General features: G+C 38.3%; 1 protein-coding gene across 1 annotated transcript; it reads left to right on the top strand.

Annotated features, from left to right (window-relative positions):
- Nucleotides 1-1505: 1505 nt before the first annotated feature.
- On the top strand, nucleotides 1506-21874 carry LOC142154169 (uncharacterized). Its single transcript, XM_075210925.1, has 4 exons — nucleotides 1506-1673; nucleotides 9183-9276; nucleotides 16146-16486; nucleotides 21520-21874. Exons 1-4 carry the CDS (start codon nucleotides 1580-1582, stop codon nucleotides 21633-21635), a joined length of 645 nt encoding a protein of 214 aa, XP_075067026.1. The 5' UTR covers nucleotides 1506-1579; the 3' UTR covers nucleotides 21636-21874.
- Nucleotides 21875-22084: the final 210 nt, after the last annotated feature.

Below are 22084 nucleotides of genomic sequence, written 5' to 3' on the forward strand. Positions count from 1 at the left end.
TAATCTTTCCATGAACAATAGAAGCACTGGTATTCAGTATCCATCTTAATCCCAGCATTGCTGGGGTGGAAATTGGTAACACACAGTATGAAATGGTGTTATTTACTGATGATATCTTGCTAACCATAACAAGTACCATTACTACCTTGCCCAACAATTCTATAAACTTAGAACATTTGGAAAACTATTATTATACAAAATTAATGACCACAGATCAGAGGTTGAAAATACCTGAAGAAAATGCTAAAACTATTGCAAATCAATATGAATATCCACTTGCAAAAATATTATATCCACTACCTTGGAATTCCTTTAACAAAACACTATGATAGCCTATATAAGTCTATCTACCTCCCATTGCTGGCTAAAACTGAAAATTGCCCGGTGGAGTGGGACCCAATGTACATCTCATGGGCAGGTAGAATATTCTGTCAGAATGAACATATTGCCAAAGATCCTCTATTTATTTGAAACAATACCCACATTGATTCTAATATGGGGTATCAAAACTATCCAAATCATGTGTCAGACCAATAAATGCTCAGAAGTGTTTCCCCACTCTGCTCTCCACATAGCAGAGTAGAGGCCGTGAATTGCTGGACCAACCTCACCTCCTAACATCTTGTTTGAAATATTGCAGGGATGGCTAATTCTGGATATCAGTTATATTTCCACCCACAAGATCTTTATATTTATATTGATTAGTAAATTAAGGGTTTCTTTGTTTTAGATTTTTTTGTTTTGGTAAAATGTTTATGCGTTACCTTAAACAAATTATCTTTTTACTATAGTTATGGCTGAAGTCAGGTAAAGGCCATTTACATTTGGCACTAATTATATAGATGGAATGATTACTGGCATTGTCTGATCACACTTATCCATACGTTTCAACATGATCCATTGCATCTGTTATACAATTGTCTGCTCTAGTTTTTACCACCTATTTTCCAACTAATTTTTTCAGCCTAAATTCCAATGCAGAAATATGTGGCATCTACTGGAGCAGACAATTGTGTACTGGGGAAATGGGCCACATTGGAAGGTATTGTCACTATCAGACCTGGGAATATGACAATACAAAACAAAATTTCTAAGTAAAGTTTATCTGAAAGAGGCTTATTCGTCACAGTTTTCCATATTGTTCTAGGACAGCAAATTGGAAAAAGCAAGGCAAGATGATAATATTAAAAATACAGTTTAGCACTACCAATCTAAGTTTTGGTTCTTTGAATTCTAATGCAGATTATTTAGACCTGGTATAAGTCATTTCCTGGCATTGTCTGATAAAAATAAAATTAAATGTACTTTACATGTTTAAAAGAAACAATTGGCCAACATAATTAATCAGTATGCAGTGTCCCGGGCCATAACATTACCAAACAGTAAGACACACACCAATTTAGCATGTGATAAGGAATCATTATTAGCATTCAGTAATGGTCAGTGTTGATAAGACACTTTGGGCGGGAGGGAAATTTTTGCAAGACACTCCTCAAAATTGAACCTTCTTTTAAAATTACAGTGCAATGTTGTTGAGGCAAAGGAGTTTGTGAAACCGGAGGGAGCAGTATTAATAAAAATGGGTGACTTTGAAAAAGACCATCATTATGGAGAACTCGCGGAGAACTCTGCACTGGCCAGTGAGCATCATGAACAAAAGCAGCAAATTCCTGGTAAGACAGTGGCTTCTAAGTTCTCACAAGAGGCTTCAAATGAAAGTATTTGTCTGCGATGCCTATGCAGTGCTGATACTTCACTTTAGGACATATATATTAGTTATCTATAAATAACATCCTTATGTTTCAACAGTAGCTTATTATGTTTTAATACATTTATTGTTGTTGTTGTTAGGTAGAATACCACACACCAAAATCATGAATCTACTGATGATAGAGCAACTGTGCCTCAATATATGCATATATTTGTATATATATACAGAAGAAGAGAGTAGAAGTTAAACGGCAGAGGAGGAATTGTGGTGGAGCACTTTTAAGGGTCCTAGTATATATTTCACAATTACATTTGTATAATATTCTAAATGGTAAAAACACATGAAATTAAGCATTACAGAACCAAGGGTGCACATTAAACAGATATGGATCTAGGATCTTTACTTAGGATGCAATTGTTTAGTTTCCTAGCACATATGACATTTAATATTGTGATCAATTTTGCTGAAAACCTGTATCAAAATGGTGGCGATGCTTACATAATCATAGGCCTTGTATGTTTTTATATACATGGGAAATTGTTCTAAAGTTCTTGCAATTGAAGCCTGAGGATGGCTTCTGTGCCTAAGGTCACTCACACACTGGACCATATGAGACGTCTTCTCAAAAGATTTTATATGAGTGAGAGCAGAATAGAAATTATAAATAATAATTGTTTCTATTATTATACCTTAAGAGGTCTAATAATAAAGAGAAGAAACATAGTTGTCTGAAAGAAATGCTAAAATTACAGAAATTCGGTTTAGGGATATCAATTAGTGTAGATATGTGAAACCAAAAAGTGTTCCTCTATAAACAGTATATCTGACACTTTCTAAATATATTGTTGGTGCTATAATGTAAGTGTTATGTCAGAGATTTGTGAAGCAATGTGTTGAAGTGTAGAAGTGAAGGGAAAGGTGTGACGGCTGCATTTATGTTAAAATAAGTCCCAGACATAATCCATTGAAGGGTAATGAATGATAGGAACTTGTCTAGAAGGGATTTACAGGACCAGTGGCCCGTTTCACAAATTTGTTTTATACACTTGGACCTCATACATAAATGTTCTAAAACAGGGGAGGGCTGACAAATATAAGCCCGGGGGGCAAGACTCAACTCAGCAGCCTATTAGGAACATTTTATATGAAAAAAAAATGCAGATGGCCCAGTGATCCAGCCCAAGGTAGCCCACTATGGGACTAACCCGGGGTATAGATGCCCCCAGTCTGCCCCTGGTCTAAAATAAATTCAAGTGGCTGACTTCTGCTTTATAGCTATTCAGTTTTCAAAATGAATCCTCACTGTATTGTTTTAAGAGCTCATGAAGAACTGGGACACAGGTATCTGGTTGTTTGTGAGGGGCTATAACATGAACATTTTAACATAAACAAGCAGATGAATGGTACTATATGCAAGCTTTAATACAGTGTAATATATCTTATTTTGTTTTATAAATGGTAAAATAAATCAACAACTGCAGTTGATTTTCTAACTGTAATTGTACAGTAATATACAGTAATATACAGTACAGGGAATTAGACGTTTTTGAAATATCTCAAACAATGCAATCAGTTCTTATATGGTATCAACATTCAGTGTCTTTTAAATAGTTTTTGTCTTATCTGTCCATCCATGTGTACTCAATGAACCTGCCCTCACCTCTACAAATAATTCAATTTGACTTGTATGAGTCTACAGTGTAGTAATGCTGTAGGGAGGCTAATATACTTGAAATGTGATTGGATGAGATGGCTAAGAATATAATGTACCAAGTAGTGATGTTTTCAAGCACATGTGTGTTATAGTACTGAGCTCTGTTTCCCTTCCTTACAAAACACAGGCAATACAATGAGGAGTTATGTCCTTCACATGTTAGTGACTTTGCCACCCAAGTCTAAATGTGTATTAAACTATTTTCCAATCATGTTCTTACCTATTGATCTGGTCTGTTATATTTCTGGTTGACAGTGCATTGTAGCACATGATACAGCACAACCTGCTATGAATTTGCTGCTAGACTTTGTGTGCAGTCTCCAAGAAGATAAGGGATATGCATACCAGTTACTGCTAGCTGCATGAAGCAGCTCTGTAGATAAGATTTAGTACAGTTTACATTGAGCATAGGAACATTTCAGTACAAACCAGAAGGAGTTTTAAGAGATAGAATGGGTGTCCTACAGAGCATTACATAAGCCTGTTCTACTAATAAATTTTCATAACTACTATTATTTACTGCCTCTAGGGTGTAGACTAACATACCTAATGGAAATATTTATACTTCAATTGCAGCCAGGTTTTCCAGAAAGTCTGTAGAGTCAGAGCTGAATTATTATAACTTCTCAATTTTCTTACTCATTAAAATTATTCTAGTTTCATACTAAGGAGTGTATGCATATACTGCAAATGTAATAATATGTATTTCCATCAGAATATCTGCATTGCCTAGAGTTGTCATCTGACTCCAATTCCCAGGGAGTAGGGACAGTTAATTATGTAAAAAAATGTTGTCCCTGTCTTTATTTTTAGTATTGACCAAATTTCGCAATATTCTATGATGTATGTTGCATGCATTCCACAATATCTGTTCGTATTCTCTAAGCTTTAAAAAGTAGCTTTAAAAAGTAAATTGAAAAGGAACATTGACAAATCAATACAATTACATTGTATCATGTAGTTTGTACATAGAGCCCGAATGTCTGTCTAGATTGGACAGCTAGGTTTGTGCTTATAACAATAATGTGTAGTCCGATATTATTAGGGTACATTTCATTTGTGTACAAAGTCTCTATTACTGTACATATTCTTGGGCTTGTGTTCAATTTATGAGATCAGCGCACCAGCATGATGTGTTTTGCAGCCCATTTAGTAGATTAAGCTGTTACTTTCTAGCCATAGTAGTCCACCAATTAGTCTAATAACATGTAAATGCCCTGCTTTCAATGCACTAACATGAACATCACCACGGCAAGTGAAAGTTATTCCTGGTCAAACTGAGGGCTCAATATTAGTTTTAATACACTAGGCTGGATATTATATTCAAATATTGGCAACTGTGGCTTTACAGAGTACACTGAAATGATTTTTTTTAAAATAAAATATTGTCATATGAGGGGATCGGGAAGCATGTAAATAACATACCATGACATGAAATAGAAGGTAAAGATGGTACGGCCCAAATTAACTTCCAATCTAAGAGTTGTGGGGGAACAATTAATACATAAGGTAGTATAATAAAGATTGTTGCTGGTTGTGGGGAAAGTGTGTGTTGCTACTATAAAACAGAAGTATTATCAGCCACCAATATTAAAGCAGCTGTTGGCATGTGTGTGCAGCTACCGGTGGTGTGGTGAGGCTGGAATGAGAAGAGAAGGTGGATGATGGAGACAGAAAAGATGAACTAGTCATTGTAGAAATCTTGTAGATAATGATAATTGATCAATATTGGTTATTTAACAGGCAGCAATTTTAAGTCTTATTCAACAAATTGTATTTAGCACAAATGTGCTGCACAGTTACAACATACTTTACCTTATTAGACAATTGTGGAAAGTGGTAAAAGCTATTTTGCCATCATAATAAGTATGATTTATAATTTTAGTAATAGATTAGTATCAAGTCAAGTTTCTTTTTAAATAAATGTGTGTATTTAAAATACTATTCTGATGAATTTGTACCTCTAAAAAAGCTGAGTGCTACCACTTCAAAATATTTATATATGTAAAATAACAATAAAATTAAAAATCTTATTCTTGCTGGTCTCTTTTCTTCAATTTTAAGGGTAGTCTACACCTACACAGGTAATCATTTTGTGTCCTGAACCAATATTCATGCCTCATGGCTCATTGGTTTTGCTGGCTCCCAGTGAATTGATAGGCCACACTCTCATGAATATTGGTTCATGACAAAAAAGTGATGCAGCCACTGTGTTAAACCAACAGGTGCACTTTGTCCAGGCAATGTCTTTGAATTAAAGTTCTATAAGAGCATTGTTTGAGGCAGTATCACAGAACACCTTTTCTTCTAAGCAATGTTCTCTGGATATTAAAGAGTGAAAATGATAATCTGGTTAGAACACCACAGTGAATTTGACAATATGATGTTCAATGCAATCATACACAGTAGACCTTTCTTTGCAATTTCAGATTTTCACACTGTCAATGATAGAGAACACATCTTATCTGCAACTGTAGGATGAGTTGCAATTCCCACATCTCATATAAAAAGAACATAAGTATTACCCATTACTGTGTCTGTTATGACCTATACTCAGTATACATATGTGTATTACTACTGTGCATTTTTAAGCACGTTACAAAAGTAAGACCAATGCAAGAAGATTTTTTTAATGCTATTTTACATATTTTGTGGACCTTTTTTTTTTTTTTACAGGGGTTGGAAATGAGGAAGTTTGTGAGTGTTTTGACAACAGTGAATCTTAGGAAAAGGTAAGGACTGTTTTTCTAGAGGTACATGCTCATTGTGGTATCATTTTAAATATGTGTACTTATTTTTACAAGTAACATGTTCAGTATTTATGAAATAAAAGATTTGGCCTTTAAGTTTAATCTTGAATCAATTTGCTGTAAAAAAATCTAGTAAGAAATTTCCAAATTAAAAAAACTATGGGAAAAACAACATATACAGAAGAACAAGAGGAGTGGAATCAGTATTTAAATAATCAGGGCAGTTCTGTTGGCTTGCATACCAAACTGAGTTCATTCTGGTGATCAGTATATATTACAAAGGCAATTTTGATGGCTAGTATACAATACAGACCACAATGCAAATTCCAATTCATGTAATAATCATGTAACACAATTCTAAAGTCTAGTGTCTATAATACAATGCATACCCAATTTTAGTAGCTAATATACAGGGTGATTCAAAAGTCGCAGTACACCCTTTTATTTCAAAAACTCTACAGGAATTGGGCCGATTGGCCGATTTCAAGATGGTCCATGTTTGGTACATACCGTAGAAGATAGACCACGTCACCCATACCTTACTGGAGTATTCAGGTTTACCAATTTCCTGTAGAGTATTTGAAATAAAAGGGTGTACTGCGACTTTTGAATCACCCTGTAGAATGCAGACCCATTATCTGGTAACACGCATATATAAAAGAGACTCCCATTCTGGTGGCTATTTTATAAAATAGACCACAGTTCTGATTGGTAGAATGCTATGCAGACCCCAATTCTGGTGGTTAATAAGAATAATAAATCCAAATCTGCTGGTTAAAATATAATGGAAGCCACAGCTCTTGTGGCTAGGCTTCAATGCAATGCAGATACCTGTTTAGATAGTAAGAGCCTTGAGACTAGTATAGAACTCATGAAAAAAGGGAAGGATTACACCCATATTTATGGTTGTTGTGAATGGAATGTTGTATTGTTGGGATGTGCTTGAGACAGTAAGTGCCTACTATATTATCAATTTTTGATACAATTTCATACATGACAAGTGGTTTTCCTACTCAGAGACCTGTGGAGGCAGAGAGTCCAGATTACTTTACATCAGGTCTGTGGTCAAAAATGAAAAATAACAAGTTTGCAACCATTTATACCAGTTGGTCACCTATCATGAAAAACTAGATTTGCTATACCGTTCCTACTAAAATATGTTTATTGTGATGAGGCAGGGGTGGTATCACTTAGTCCAAAATTAAGGTGATATTGGGAGGAGTACATGGGTGTATACCTGAGCTGTGCTTTGTAGCTCTACAACTAGTTGATAAGCTGTCATCAATCACAATGGTCGACACTGTATATCAACCCATGTATGAGTGAAGTGAAACTGGCAGATCTTTAAGCCAAGTGAAAGATGCTAGACACATACCGATGTGCCAAAAAGAGTTGGCTCCAAGCATTACTCCAGCTGAAAGAATTCTGCTTCCAGCCAAAGAATACACAGGAGATGTTGATCTTGGTGCTGACTGACTGACTGGGATAATCTTGAAGAGGGATCCAAGGAGGAGGTAAAGGGGCCCAGGTCTTATACTCAGGAGAAGTATCTCCCCAAATCACGACCTTGATCATCTTTGTCATTCTCCTTCGGAAGCACATGTCAGCTCTGGGACTCCACATGCCTGAGAGAGAAAAGGCCTGCATTGTTGAAGAAATCCTTAAGGTCCTTGTTTAGTTCCCGCCTCTCATCAACCACCACTGCTGTAAGCCCATCAGAAAGGCTGTTCCCAAGGGTGGAGATATGGACATTCTCCTGATCAATGAAGCTACAACTGACTCTACTTAATCTTATAAACAACAGAGGGAGAAAACATCATTGACTGGTTTTATTGAACATTCCTGGTTGGTATCTTTTCCGCATATGCGGCTTTTTCAGGGCATATGGAAATGGGAAACCGTGCTTTGCTTTTGCCTTCTAGGTAGGGTGCGTGTCAATGGCATAATATTGTCCACTTATGAGAGCCGCAAGAAACATAGGACAAAATTATGAAATCCAAATGTATTGGGGTAGAAGGCAATGAGATAGTGTAGGAAATGTCAACATTTGCAGACTACTTGCCATTTTTATTCTCTGCCAATCAGATGCAGTAAATGTTAACTTAGATCCAGTGCAGATGGTATCTTTTACTTCATTTCCCTTTAAATGGTTGAATCTTAATATCAAGTATTTAGGCACCCTAATTCCTGTAGACCCCACAAACTATTCTCTTTAACATTTTTAACCACAGTGGCACAGTAGAGTGACTTCATTGTTATTCTGAGAAGAGGTGTGCTCAAGTCTGAAATTTCTTTATACAAATCATTTTGGCTTCCCTTGATGAAATGCACCTACATTTGAATAATTGAGGATTTTTTTATCAATGACCAAAAAACAATGGTATAGAATTCTCTCTCTACTTGCACATAAGTCATCAATTAACAACAAGTACCTGGAAGTGGAGCTGTAAGTTACTTACACGTTGGTAGAATACTGTTTTTAGCAATTTGTACCCGACATTCCATTTTACTTGACAATGTGGTAAGGTGAGAGGCTGACTGATGCATTTCAGGGAATACCCTTAAACAAGAACTTTTTGGCTGGGAGTGAGAGTTCTAATTCCAAAAGTTGTGCTGTTTCAAATGAAAAAAGATTTTGAAAATATGAATATATAGCCTTAAAAACCATGGGGAACAAGTGCTATATATTCACTAGATTTTTAAAAAATACCAGAATACTTGATTTCTCAATGAGGAACCAGTTCATTAAATATGGCAAACATCAAATACAGATAAACGTAAGCAATGTTTTAAGGCATAAGCTTCACTTTGCATAGCAACCACTTTTAACATACTCTTGAGAGCAAAGACAGTTTGAAAAGGTAGTTACACCCTACTGCTGTCCATTCTCTTGGTCATTATGTAATAAATATTGGAATGTGGCCAGGGGATTTCTCTCACTTTAAATATTTCTTCTAGCTATTTTATTGTAATTAATTTATAACTATACACTTTTTTGTTTTATTAGTGATTGAGCCACGTCGTTTGAGAGATCGAGAGGCTCTGAAGAGAAAGAGAGAAGAGTCGCAGCAGTATAAAGACAGTTTCCAGCAGATTTATGGGTAAATTGTCAAGAGAAATAATTATTGAGTAATTAATGCTTTATTAAAAAAAGAAAATAGATATATGTTTAGAAGACAATAAAATATCTTATGCATGCTGGAATTAGATTTAAACATTAATTATTGTTTTCTTCATCACATTTAAACAACATACTGGTTTTGATGTCTATAAAACATGTCTATTCATTTGAATTAAAGATATCAAACAGTTGATTTTATACACTTTTACCCCTTGGCCACTCATACATTTTGGAAATTTGTAGATTCATAGAATACAGACCTACAAACGTGATCAACAAAAATGGACCACTAAAAGTAGATTGCAATCTGCTTTATATAAAAGTTAAAACATTAAAATAACAACATAGTTGCTGCTTATGCACAGACTTATATTTCCTATAAAGAAGTGATTGACAATTCATGACAGTTAGCATAAATGCAAGCTCGCTTCTGAAGCTAGCTGATTTGTTCCATTCATTTGGTTTTAACTCCTACTTTGACTGCCATTCAGCCACGGCCAGTTGGCCTAGGAGAGGCTTGGCACTTATTTGACCCTAAAACTTGTGCACACACATTTTGCTGTTGACAGTGATCCGGTGTTGGGCACCTTTTAATTATAAGACTACAACTCAATTTTACTGTGCTATGCAACGTATTTTAGCCATGCATTTTCACAAAACTTTGGATATTGTATCTTGTAATAAATCTGCTTTATGTTTTAAATGTTAAATTACAAAATGATTACACTTGCAGCTCTTTACTACCTTTTGGTGTCTTAAGCTCAGCTGTTGCTTGACCGAAGCCAGGAATGTTGGGGCTATGTTTAGAAAAACTACTATTCACCTCCTGGAAAGCCAGATAACTAATGAACAATCTAGACCCACAACAAGTTCCAACTTTGAATCAATAGATTTCGCATTTGACAAATAGACCTATTTCTCATAATTAGCACATTATTAGCACTCCCATTGCATCAATAAATACCCACGCACATACACATACACACGCACACAAATACACCTCATCATTAACGCCCACACACTAGAGCAATTAAAAATATCCTCCACATTACAGCAATATCCATAACATTACAGCAATCAACTTTACCCCACATTACAACAACACTCCCAAATTACAGAAACCCCGAACATTACAGCAATCTGCTATACCACCCCCACATTACAGCAATACATGCCACCCCCTATACATTACAGCAAAATTCTCCAGTCCCTCCACACTATAGCAATGCCTTCCAAACAACAAGTCCCTCCAAATGACAGCAATCAGCAATCCCCTCCCAGATTGAAGCAATACCCTGCCAACTCTCCACATTAACCGGCTATACCAACCCCACACTACAACAATACCCCCACATCTTTCCCCACACACTGCCCCTATATCACACCTCTCCATGCACACTGCACCAATACCACCCAGCTGCCCACACACTGCATCAATAGCAGTCCGCTGCCCACACATTGCACCAATATCATCCTGTGGGGGAAAATAAAGACATCAGGCAGCCCCATTATGCCACCAGCCTACCAGGAGAAGTCCCGGTAAGGCCTGTGGCCAATCCGCCCCTGGGTAGTGGCATGGAGCAATCTCGTAAGTAGAACTGAGAAGTGGTTATCAGAAAGGAGATAGTCAGAGGCAGATATAAGAGGGTGTGGGGGGGGGAAGTATTTTCAGATGAGGTTTGAGATGTATGAAGGGTGGTGTTATTGAGGGTTTTATAGGTGAGTAATTATAATTGGAGGATATGATAAGTCAGTGAAAGGCTTTACTTAAAAAGTGCATCAGATGTTGAATTGTGAGACAGGATTATCAATCTTGATACACTCTTTAGGACAGATTGACGAGGGGACAGATGTGTCAGGGGAATGTCAGGTAGGAGAAGGCTGCACTAGTCGGGACAGGAGATAATGAGAGCATGGGTAAGAAATTTTGTTGCACCTTGGGGAAGAAAGGGTCATTCTGTAGCAATAGTATTGAAGGTGAATGCGATAGGACTGCAAGACAGAGTGTGACATATGCCCTCTCCCCTTGTCACATATGCTCTCCTAACATTGTTGGAGAATTGTTCTAGGCTTCACAGTAGCTCCCACTTCTTCTGCTATGTGGGAAGGAACTCCGCAGAGAGCCAGTGACTTCCACTGGATGAGCAGTCTGAAGCAGGACATACCTCCTAAATGTCCCTCTCCTACCTGTTCTTGCAGACTTGCTGCTGGTGTGTTAAATTATATTGCTGCTTCTATGGAACCTGGAATGTTAAGGCCCTGTTTGGAAAAGAACTAGGTACTATGTACCTACTCGAAATCCAAGCATTTCACAAATAGCCTTCACAATGCATAAATAACTCCCTCCAGAAGTCACATTATATTTATACCCTTGTCTAAATTCCAGTAGCACTGACATTAAGTTAATAGCTACCACCATTAATACCCCACATTACATGAATAGACCCGCCAACTCCCCCATTACATTAATAGTCCAGACACACAATACAGTAATACCACCCACTCTATTACAACAATAGCCTGCCATGCTCACATAATATTAATATCCTCCACCACCCCTCATGCATTACACTAATACCCCATCCCTACACATACCTGGTTTTCACAATCTGAATGTTGTGAGGCAGTCTCCACTGTTTTTCTTCTGCACAGCAACATGTGCTGAAGAGTGGAGGGGGTCTTGTCAACATCAAGGGAGGTAAGAGAGGAGCAAAGGGGAGGAACAGAGGGCAGGAAATGGGAGGAGAGGAAAGGGACAGATGGGCATAAGTAGAGGTGAGATTCAGAAAGAGGACAGGAGGAAACAGAGAAGCAAAGCGGAGTGAAAGGGAGGCACAAAATTAATGGAAGTGGACAAGCAGTGGTTAAGGGGAGGAAAAGAACAAGAGGGGAGCCAGCCAAATCAATGCCCTGACTGGCTGTGCATCCTGTCTGTCAGCCTAAGCATCCTGCCAGGGTGGCTAATCGAAAGGAGGGACCAGGCACCAGAAAGGACATCAATGCTGTTAGGTTACCACTGAAATTATGAGGTGTGCGACATAAAATGACAGACTTTATTTTATAACACAATTGAACAGGAAGAAACAGTATATGCAGAGTATCAGATGCAGACTATCAGGTTGATAATCAGATACAGATTACCAGGTTCAGAATCAGATACAGATTTATCAATTTCAGAATCAGATGCAGGTGGCTTTGCAATCAACAGGCAAAAATGCAAGATACAGAAAGTCCCAGTATCAGGGCAGGAGATAAATCCAAATCAGCAGACGTGGTACAGCAGATTGTCACAGTGTACTTATCAGCAGTGTATAAGTCCAAAGTATCCAAAGTATTCTGCGACAGATCCAGAGTCCCTCAGAATAGTTACCACAATAGTACTTGAAGCAGTACAAAAGTCAATGCAAATTCTTACAACTCCAACTAGAATTAGTGAAGCTACACAACTGATGTTCAGGATGCAGACCGGAATGGAAGTAGAATAGCTGAACACCAGAGAGCTGTACCACCATACGTCAGTAAACAGAACAGGTTGTTTAAGTGGTAATGGTACTGCTGTTGTGGCTTTCATGGGACACCACTACTTCAGCCAGGAGTCGAGAGCCGATTGTGTGTGATAGCCAGGCAGGTAACAGGAACATGTAATATCATGGACAGAGATGGGGAAAGGGGAATAGGAGAAACCGCTCCGCACAGGATAGTACCCTACCTCACTAATAGATATCCTATATTGTGGGGGGGTGCTAAGGTCATGTGTGCAAACATTTACCACAGTCCGAAGAAGGAAAAAAGAAGAATAATGACCTAAATAAGCACTCCAGGTACATATAAGTAGTGAAATAATGAATTAATACATATTATTTTTATTGGTATATATTAAAAAAAGGTATATGCAGATATACCACACTAATAAAAAAGCGAAATATAAAAAAAGAGATTGTAGTGTTGAGAAATATAGAGTTTAAAAATTGAAAGTTGACCCAGTGGTGGAGCCGATCGAAATTTATAGTATTTCCTAGAGGAAAGTCACTGATATAAGATCTTTTTGTGGGAATATGCGGCACAAATTAGTCCATAAGTGTCAAAATAGAGTAGCAGAGATTGACCATGTTCTGCCTAATGACAGCGTATCGTTTGTGTAGTTCTCAATATTTAGTATTGTATATAATATAACTGATACATGGCAGAGTTGGCCCAATACATTCTCCACATATAGAGATTATGTTAGATTATCATGTATCTTGGCTAATATTGGAGATTCATAAAGCACAGGCCCTAATTATTGTGTCACAAAGTAGCCAAAAATCTAATGGCTAATTATCATTTGTGTACACCTATTTAGGCTGATAGATAGTGTTTCTAGGAATAGTTAGGTAACTCTTATTGAATAGATAATCTCTATGCCAATGGTTTCCTCATTGAGGCACTAGGTTGCTAATAATATGGTATTTTATTAGTCTGCTGTGTTAGATTGGCAAGTATAATAACGCTGATAGAGTATTTATCAAAGAATCTAGCTTAGATATATTCTGCCTAGCAACAGCGTGTCGCCTGTATAGCTCTCAAAAATTGGTATTATATATAGTTTGGGCTATAGATGGCAGTATTTGCCTGGAGTATTTCCCACGTACAGAGATTGTAATAGTCTCTATACCATAAGTCTTCTAATAAGAACGCTGAGTCGCTAATAATATGTTCCCTTACGCTAATGCATAAATCTATTGTACTGGGTAGCGAGTCTAGATAGCGCTAATAAGAGATTTGTAAAGGAATCTGTATATCAGTTATGGATCTGTGTTAGCGGCAGGACGCCGCGGTCGGCTCCGCCTACTTCCGGGTCTGACGTCACTCGGCGTGACGTCACCTCTGACGCCGAGTGACGTCAGACCCGGAAGACTTATGGTATAGAGACTATTACAATCTCTGTACGTGGGAAATACTCCAGGCAAATACTGCCATCTATAGCCCAAACTATATATAATACCAATTTTTGAGAGCTATACAGGCGACACGCTGTTGCTAGGCAGAATATATCTAAGCTAGATTCTTTGATAAATACTCTATCAGCGTTATTATACTTGCCAATCTAACACAGCAGACTAATAAAATACCATATTATTAGCAACCTAGTGCCTCAATGAGGAAACCATTGGCATAGAGATTATCTATTCAATAAGAGTTACCTAACTATTCCTAGAAACACTATCTATCAGCCTAAATAGGTGTACACAAATGATAATTAGCCATTAGATTTTTGGCTACTTTGTGACACAATAATTAGGGCCTGTGCTTTATGAATCTCCAATATTAGCCAAGATACATGATAATCTAACATAATCTCTATATGTGGAGAATGTATTGGGCCAACTCTGCCATGTATCAGTTATATTATATACAATACTAAATATACTACACAAACGATACGCTGTCATTAGGCAGAACATGGTCAATCTCTGCTACTCTATTTTGACACTTATGGACTAATTTGTGCCGCATATTCCCACAAAAAGATCTTATATCAGTGACTTTCCTCTAGGAAATACTATAAATTTCGATCGGCTCCACCACTGGGTCAACTTTCAATTTTTAAACTCTATATTTCTCAACACTACAATCTCTTTTTTTATATTTCGCTTTTTTATTAGTGTGGTATATCTGCATATACCTTTTTTTAATGTATACCAATAAAAATAATATGTATTAATTCATTATTTCACTACTTATATGTACCTGGAGTGCTTATTTAGGTCATTATTCTTTTTTCCTTCTTCGGACTGTGGTAAAGGTAACAGGAACATGAATGGTGAGATAGAGCCAGGAACCAGAACTAGAATCATAGTCAGATGTAGCCATGGATCAAAACCAGAAAGCAGATACAAAATAATAAAGCACAAGAACCAGGATGCTGCCTCTAGAAGCAAAACACTATCACTGGCAAAGATTAAGTGTCAGGGCAGACCTTAAAAAGTGCAGGCAAACAATCAGGATAACATAAGTAACACTCCTGCACTGCAACTCTGCCTAATTGAAAGCAGAGAGCTCTCATACATGGGGAAATACAGCAGAACCTGACATCTAATAACAGAATCCTAACAAATGCATGTAGCACACCTGCATTCCAGCTCAAACTATTTGAACGTTCTCACACACAGGGAAACAGCAACAGAAACAGATAACAGTAGCATGATCATAACAAATGCCAAGGCCAGCCCCTATAGCACAGGCTGGTTAGACCAGGGCCCTAGAGCCCCCCTCTCCCCATGTACAAATTTGAGTTATAGGTACAAAAGTAAGTAAAGCAGGGCATAACTACTGCTACGGCAGCACATGTTACTGCTACAGGCCTGGCACAGCTAAGTTGAGTACTGTTATTCATGCTTAGAAGAGCAGAGCAGGGGCTTCCACAATAGTCAGTAGAATTTACTGTTGTGCCCAGTGACTGCTGGTGTTCTGTAAATACCTGTTTACCTGTTAAACTAAACCAGGAAAATTGGGCAGGACGGTAGCTAAGTGGTTAGCACTTCTGCCTCTCAGCACTGGGATCATGAGTTCAACACTTTTTGTATTTTCAAACAGTCAGAGCTGAACATTTTCAATAGTACATAACATTCTTTTCTTTCAGTATAAGATGCATAGTAGAACTTACAAAGGCTGAGAATACATAACTGATGTATTATAAAACACCCATTTATGGCAGTCACATGTGTATATAATCTTATTCATGATGTTTTAAAATATGTGTTTTTAACGAACGAGTTTAGTTCAATTTCAACATTGAATTTTGTCTGAAAGCTTATAATAAAAATAAAAGAAAGGTTAGATGTATAGAAAATATTTTACATTTTTTAGAACTAAACACCAGAAGAGAGCCAGGGGAACTGGACGTGGGAGAAGGAAACAAGTCAAGGAACCTGAGCCAGAGCCGCAGCCGGAGCACAAGCTGGAACTAACACATGAACCAGAGCTTGAAGTGGAACATGTACCAGAGCAGGAAGCACAGGAAGATCCTCAGTATGAACAGAAGTCTGAGTTAGTGCCTGATGTCTCACAAGAGCAGTATCAGCATGGGCAAGAACCACTGGAGCATCAAGACCCACTTCCAAATGTGATTGAAGATGAGGCTGCAACGATTGTAATACATGAAGAGGCTGGTGGACGCTTGCCAGAGGAGAGCACCTCTATTCTGAAAGGTAATCATTTCTGGAACCTTAGCCAGATGATTTCATTTTCAAGGAGAAATACATTGCTTGTACTCTTTCGCTATTTTATAAATCCATTTACAAATTTTAATTTATTTTTCTGTGCCCAATTTATTGTATCCCATCACTCTCCTTGGACACTTCAGTGCCCTTCCTCCAGACTTCAGGTATTCATGCTCACCTGTCTCAATATTTATCTACCACCTTTATCATTGCATGATCACCAGCATTTTCTAACCTGTCATTTATGCGTCATCATTAAACTAAATTAAATTTAGTCTAGGCTATACTGCACATTTTTTGTCATAATGTGTGAAGATACAGAGTTTATCTGTATCTGTGGAGCACAATTATAACCCACTTCACACTTGCTGGCCATCCAGGGGTGCTTTACTATGCCAGTGAACCCTACCAAGTACCTTCTAGGGTTCTTATAGTCACTCAGGCAACAGTACATTTATTGTAATAAACAAAGCACTAGAATACTATATGCAAACAGTAAATAAATGCCAGACAGGTTCACCAGATTATCTGTCCCTTACCCCACTAGCTTAACAGGCTTCAGTCATCTGGATTTCCTGACTTGCCGAATCCAAGACCCATGGAGTTCTAAAGAGCTGCAGGTGTACCAGCAGGATGCCGAGTACAGCAGAAGTCTAGACCTCAATGATAGAGTTATCCCCAGAATCAAATAAAAAAAGGCACAACCTCCCCTGTGTCTCACTCTCTCCTCTATACCCTGTAGTTTTCCCATGCTCCAGGGGCTGAGTCAGGGGGGGGGGGGGCTTAGATAGTGGGATCCTCTGAGAGTAAATGTCTGCAAAAGGGGCTTATAGAAAGCTGTCCCTTCTCATCTCAATACACTCTTGGTCCTCTGCTGGGATGACTCCAAGGAGTCTGTAGAATACAACCTGAGACAATGGAGACATACTCAGGTTAATTAAGATGATTAAATAGAATTCCCATTATTAATCCCTTAGAAGCTTTTTCAGCCAGAACTAACTAACATCTGATCAGGATTTCCTGTAGAGAATGAAAGCAGGTACAGCCCCCTCACCTGTATCCTGGAACTGGACCCCACCCAATCTTTACCCATGACCGACCTGGCTTTAATTTGAGAACAATGCATAAAAGCATCACTGCAATAAAAACAAACACATGGTTAACATAGAATGAAAAAGTCTCCAATATAGGCATGGATACAATGTCCCCTTATCCACATGTAATTAGACACTGCATTTGCACTCTGGTGAGCTGGGGAACATCAACAGGGCTATAAAATGTATATGATGTTATGCTCCACATTTTGTGAGATACAAGGGACAAGGGACAGGCCGGTTAAGGTGATTTCAAACTTGTTTGGTCATATAATCAGGGCTGCCATCAGAAATCGTGGGGCCCAGTACAAATGAAACAGGCAGGCCCCCCCTCCCCCCCCGGTGAACGCCCCCTTTCCCCAAAAAAAACAACAAAAACTTAATTTATGACATTAAGGGAGAAAATAACTATTATCCCTCAAGAAATACAGCTTAACCCATTATCATACTTGGAGGCCTAGTCTCCTACAAAATTCAGAGTAAAAAAAATGCGATAATAAAATATCTTTAAAATATACTTACCCAGATGCTGCAGCTACTGCTCCTTGCTCCTTATTCTTACAGCGGCGGCGGGAACATCAGTGTGACGTCAGGTCACACCACACCATCACTCAGGGGCACCCCAGATGATAATATGCCACATAGTAGTGTCCCAGATAATAATATGTCAAGTAGTGCACCCCAGATGATAATATGCCACATAGTAGTGTCACAGATAATATGCCACACAGTAGTGTCCCCAAATAATATGCCACACAGTAGTGACCACAGATAATATGCTACACAGTAGTGCCCACAGATATTATGCCACACAGTAGTGCCCACAGATAATATTATGCCACACAGTAGTGTCCCCAAATAATATGCCACACAGTAGTGCCCACAGATAATATGCCACACAATAGTGCCCACAGATATGCCACACAGTAGTGCCCAGATAATATTATGCCACACAGTAGTGCCCACAGATAATAATATGCCACACAGTAGTGCCCACAGATATTATGCCACACAGTAGTCCCCACAGATATTATGCCACACAGTAGTGCCCACAGATAATATTATGCCACACAGTAGTGCCCACAAATAATATGCCACACAGTAGTGCCCACAAATAATATGCCACACAGTAGTGCCCACAGATATTATGCCACACAGTAGTGCCCACAGATAATATGCCACACAGTAGTGCCCACAGATAATATTATGCCACACAGTAGTGCCCACAGATAAAATTATGCCACACAGTAGTGCCCACAGATAATATGTCACACAGTAGTGCCCACAGATAATATGCCACACACTAGTGCCCACAGATAATATGCCACACACTAGTGCCCACAGATAAAATTATGCCACACAGTAGTGCCTACAGATATTATGCCACACAGTAGTGCCCACAGATAATATGTCACACAGTAGTGTCCACAGATAATATTATGCCACACAGTAGTGCCCACAGATAATATTATGCCACACAGTAGTGCCCACAGATAAAATTATGCCACACAGTAGTGCCCACAGATAATATGCCACACAGTAGTGCCCACAGATAATATGCCACACACTAGTGCCCACAGATAATATGCCACACACTAGTGCCCACAGATAAAATTATGCCACACAGTAGTGCCCACAGATAATATGCCACACACTAGTGCCCACAGATAAAATTATGCCACACAGTAGTGCCCACAGATAAAATTATGCCACACAGTAGTGCCCACAGATAATATGCCACACACTAGTGCCCCAATTCAAATTGTGACACACACTACAAACACTAAAAACTGCTCTGTAGTCCTATATGTGAGTCAACTCACCTCTCACAATGATGTCTGTTCCTCATTGCTAATAGAAGAGCTGTGAGCAGCCTATCTGATCTCCAGGATATTGAGCTACATGGGATCTCTCTCCCTCCTCCTTGTGCTGCAGCCAACCATCAGTGAAAAGCAGCCTGGTGATTTACTTCCAGAACTGCTTCACTGTCGGCCGTCGGGGCGCCCCCTTGTGGTTGGAGGAAAAACAACATGCATAAAAAAAACAAAAACAAATGAATGAAAATGAAAGTATAAGAGAGCCGTCGGGCCCCCTGCTGACCCCGGGCCCGGTACAAGTGTACCCCCCGTACCCCCCTGATGGCGGCCCTGCATATAATGTATGCATTCTTGTACTGCGCATGCACACAAAAAATGTATTTTCATAGATCCATATTTAAGATCATTTACTGGCACCCCTAATACCAAGGGAGATGTGAGTGGCCTGTGAGGACGGTGTGAGTTGTGTATGGAGATGTGTGAGTGGCTTGTAAATATTGCTTAGTGGCATGTTGGGAGATCTGAGTGGCTGGTGGGAGCATGTGGGACGGTGTGAGCGGCATGTGGAGGGTTTGAGTCGCATTTGGGAGGTCTATATGGCATATGAGTAGGTCTGAGTGGCATGAGAGAGGCATGTGGAAAAGTTTGTGTGGCATAGAGGGAGGTCTGAGTGGCGTGTGGGAGAGTTTTGCAGTACATGTGGACTCTAAGGGTTGGTGGGGCTCACATACGTCTCTCCGCTGGCTACTTTTTTCATATCTGATTTATTTTAATTCATCTTTGTGAAATCTTTGTTTTATACTCATGGTGAGCCTCATATTTTTTTTATTATGCTGCACATATGTCAGGCACTATGGAACCTGTGGCTCCTTAGAATAAACGATGATGATGATGATGGGATGTGGGGCCATGGCATGTCTAAAGGACATGTATTGGAATGGAAGCAAATGTGGAGCATTTTTGATGAGGGGGTGATGAGGTCATTTTTGGCTGTTTCCTCATTCTTGAAATAATGATGAAGTGCAGTCCTTTTAAAGGTTGGAGAGCCACATATGTGGCTTTTGAAATATCAGGTTTCTCATCTCTGCTCTTGTCACTTCTGATTGGCTGATTGTGTACTGAACACTCCAGTTGACAGACTGGAGCTTACTTGATAAGTGTTGCAGTTATATGATATCAAGTTGCTGCTGCCTATTCACATTACTTAATTGACAGTTTCATTTGGGCTACTGCGGGAAAGAAGATTTCCATTTGTTTTTGTTTTTTTGCATATAGTCTTTTTAGTAAATCTTTTGAAATAAAATAAATAGTAGACACAACTAAAAAAAAATACAAATTAAATAAACAAAGGCAAAAATAATTAAATATCCCAAATATACATAATGTACACCTGATGCCTGGCTTAACTACTATAGTTTCAGAGCTAGAGGCATCTTGAAATACATTCAACTCAACATATACATGTAAGTACGCTTTTTTTGTGTGCAACTTTTTCTTACATATGTACCGTGCACAACCCTAAATGATCACCAAAAAGTTTAAAAAAAAAAACAAAACCCCAAAACAACCAAAAACCTAATATGCCCTCTACTCAGCTCTGGAATTGTGTACATAGAGCTTTACATGAGCTAGCCAAAGTAAGGAAACAAAGTGCATCTTCTTTTGTGATGAAAACATTGCCACCTTTACCAATGTGGCTAGCAATAAACTTACATCTCTATTCAGATTGCCCAAAACTGCTGCCAGTTACTCCTGCTAGAAAATCAATAGCTAAGAAGAATTGTCAGTTTTATTTAAAGCAACAGTTATACTGTAAAAGGGAAATCAGCAAGAGTAGGAGGACTTTGCTAAATAATATAAGATGCCAAATACATTTTGCTTTTTATTATTATTATTTTTTTCTCATTTGTTACTGCTTAAAATTACATTTGCTTAAATCTGCATCATTATCATATTTTTAATGCTACACATGCGAGGCATCTAGCATTAAATTAATGATCAAAGATACTGTTATTGGAATGGGAAACCTAATAGGGCTGGTATGGCGTACCACCATATATCAACCCACTTTGACCACTGTTTATAACCTTTATTCACTTTATATTACCAGAAAAAGAAGAGGTGAGAGAAGAGGATCCTGAACCAGTGACTGCAGTACCTGACGTTCTGAGCTTTTCTCTTCACCCTGAGGAAGAGGAACATCAATACTACACTCCGCTAGTTTAATTTGGCTGATTATGCAAGCAATTTCATAGACAACAGTATAATATACAATTTTTTATGTAAAATATTACTTTTATGTCATTGTGAGTGAAAATTAAAAGTATTTCTACTCACACTACAGGGTACACAGTCTGTAATAAACTGTCATTGTCTATTGAATAAGACATATCTGTTGGGGACTGACATTTAATGCATATATTTGTTTTTGATATGTAAAACATTAAATATATTGTTGTTAACTACTTCTTTCTTTTGTGCTTTTTTTATTTATTCATTTATTTCTTTATGTAACGCCCCCTAGTGGCGTGTTAGTAAAACCCTGCACCTCAGTGAATTCAGGAGGGGTCACCTAGAGGGTAAGCTAATAGTTTATGAAAAGTTACATAAACAGGTTACCATGGTGATAACCCAGCCCAGCCTGGAGACTGAGGGAGAAGAAGGAGGGGCTGTCA

This window comes from Mixophyes fleayi, chromosome 1, assembly GCF_038048845.1.
Source record: "Mixophyes fleayi isolate aMixFle1 chromosome 1, aMixFle1.hap1, whole genome shotgun sequence".
In the NCBI taxonomy this organism is placed as follows: Eukaryota; Metazoa; Chordata; class Amphibia; order Anura; family Limnodynastidae; genus Mixophyes; species Mixophyes fleayi.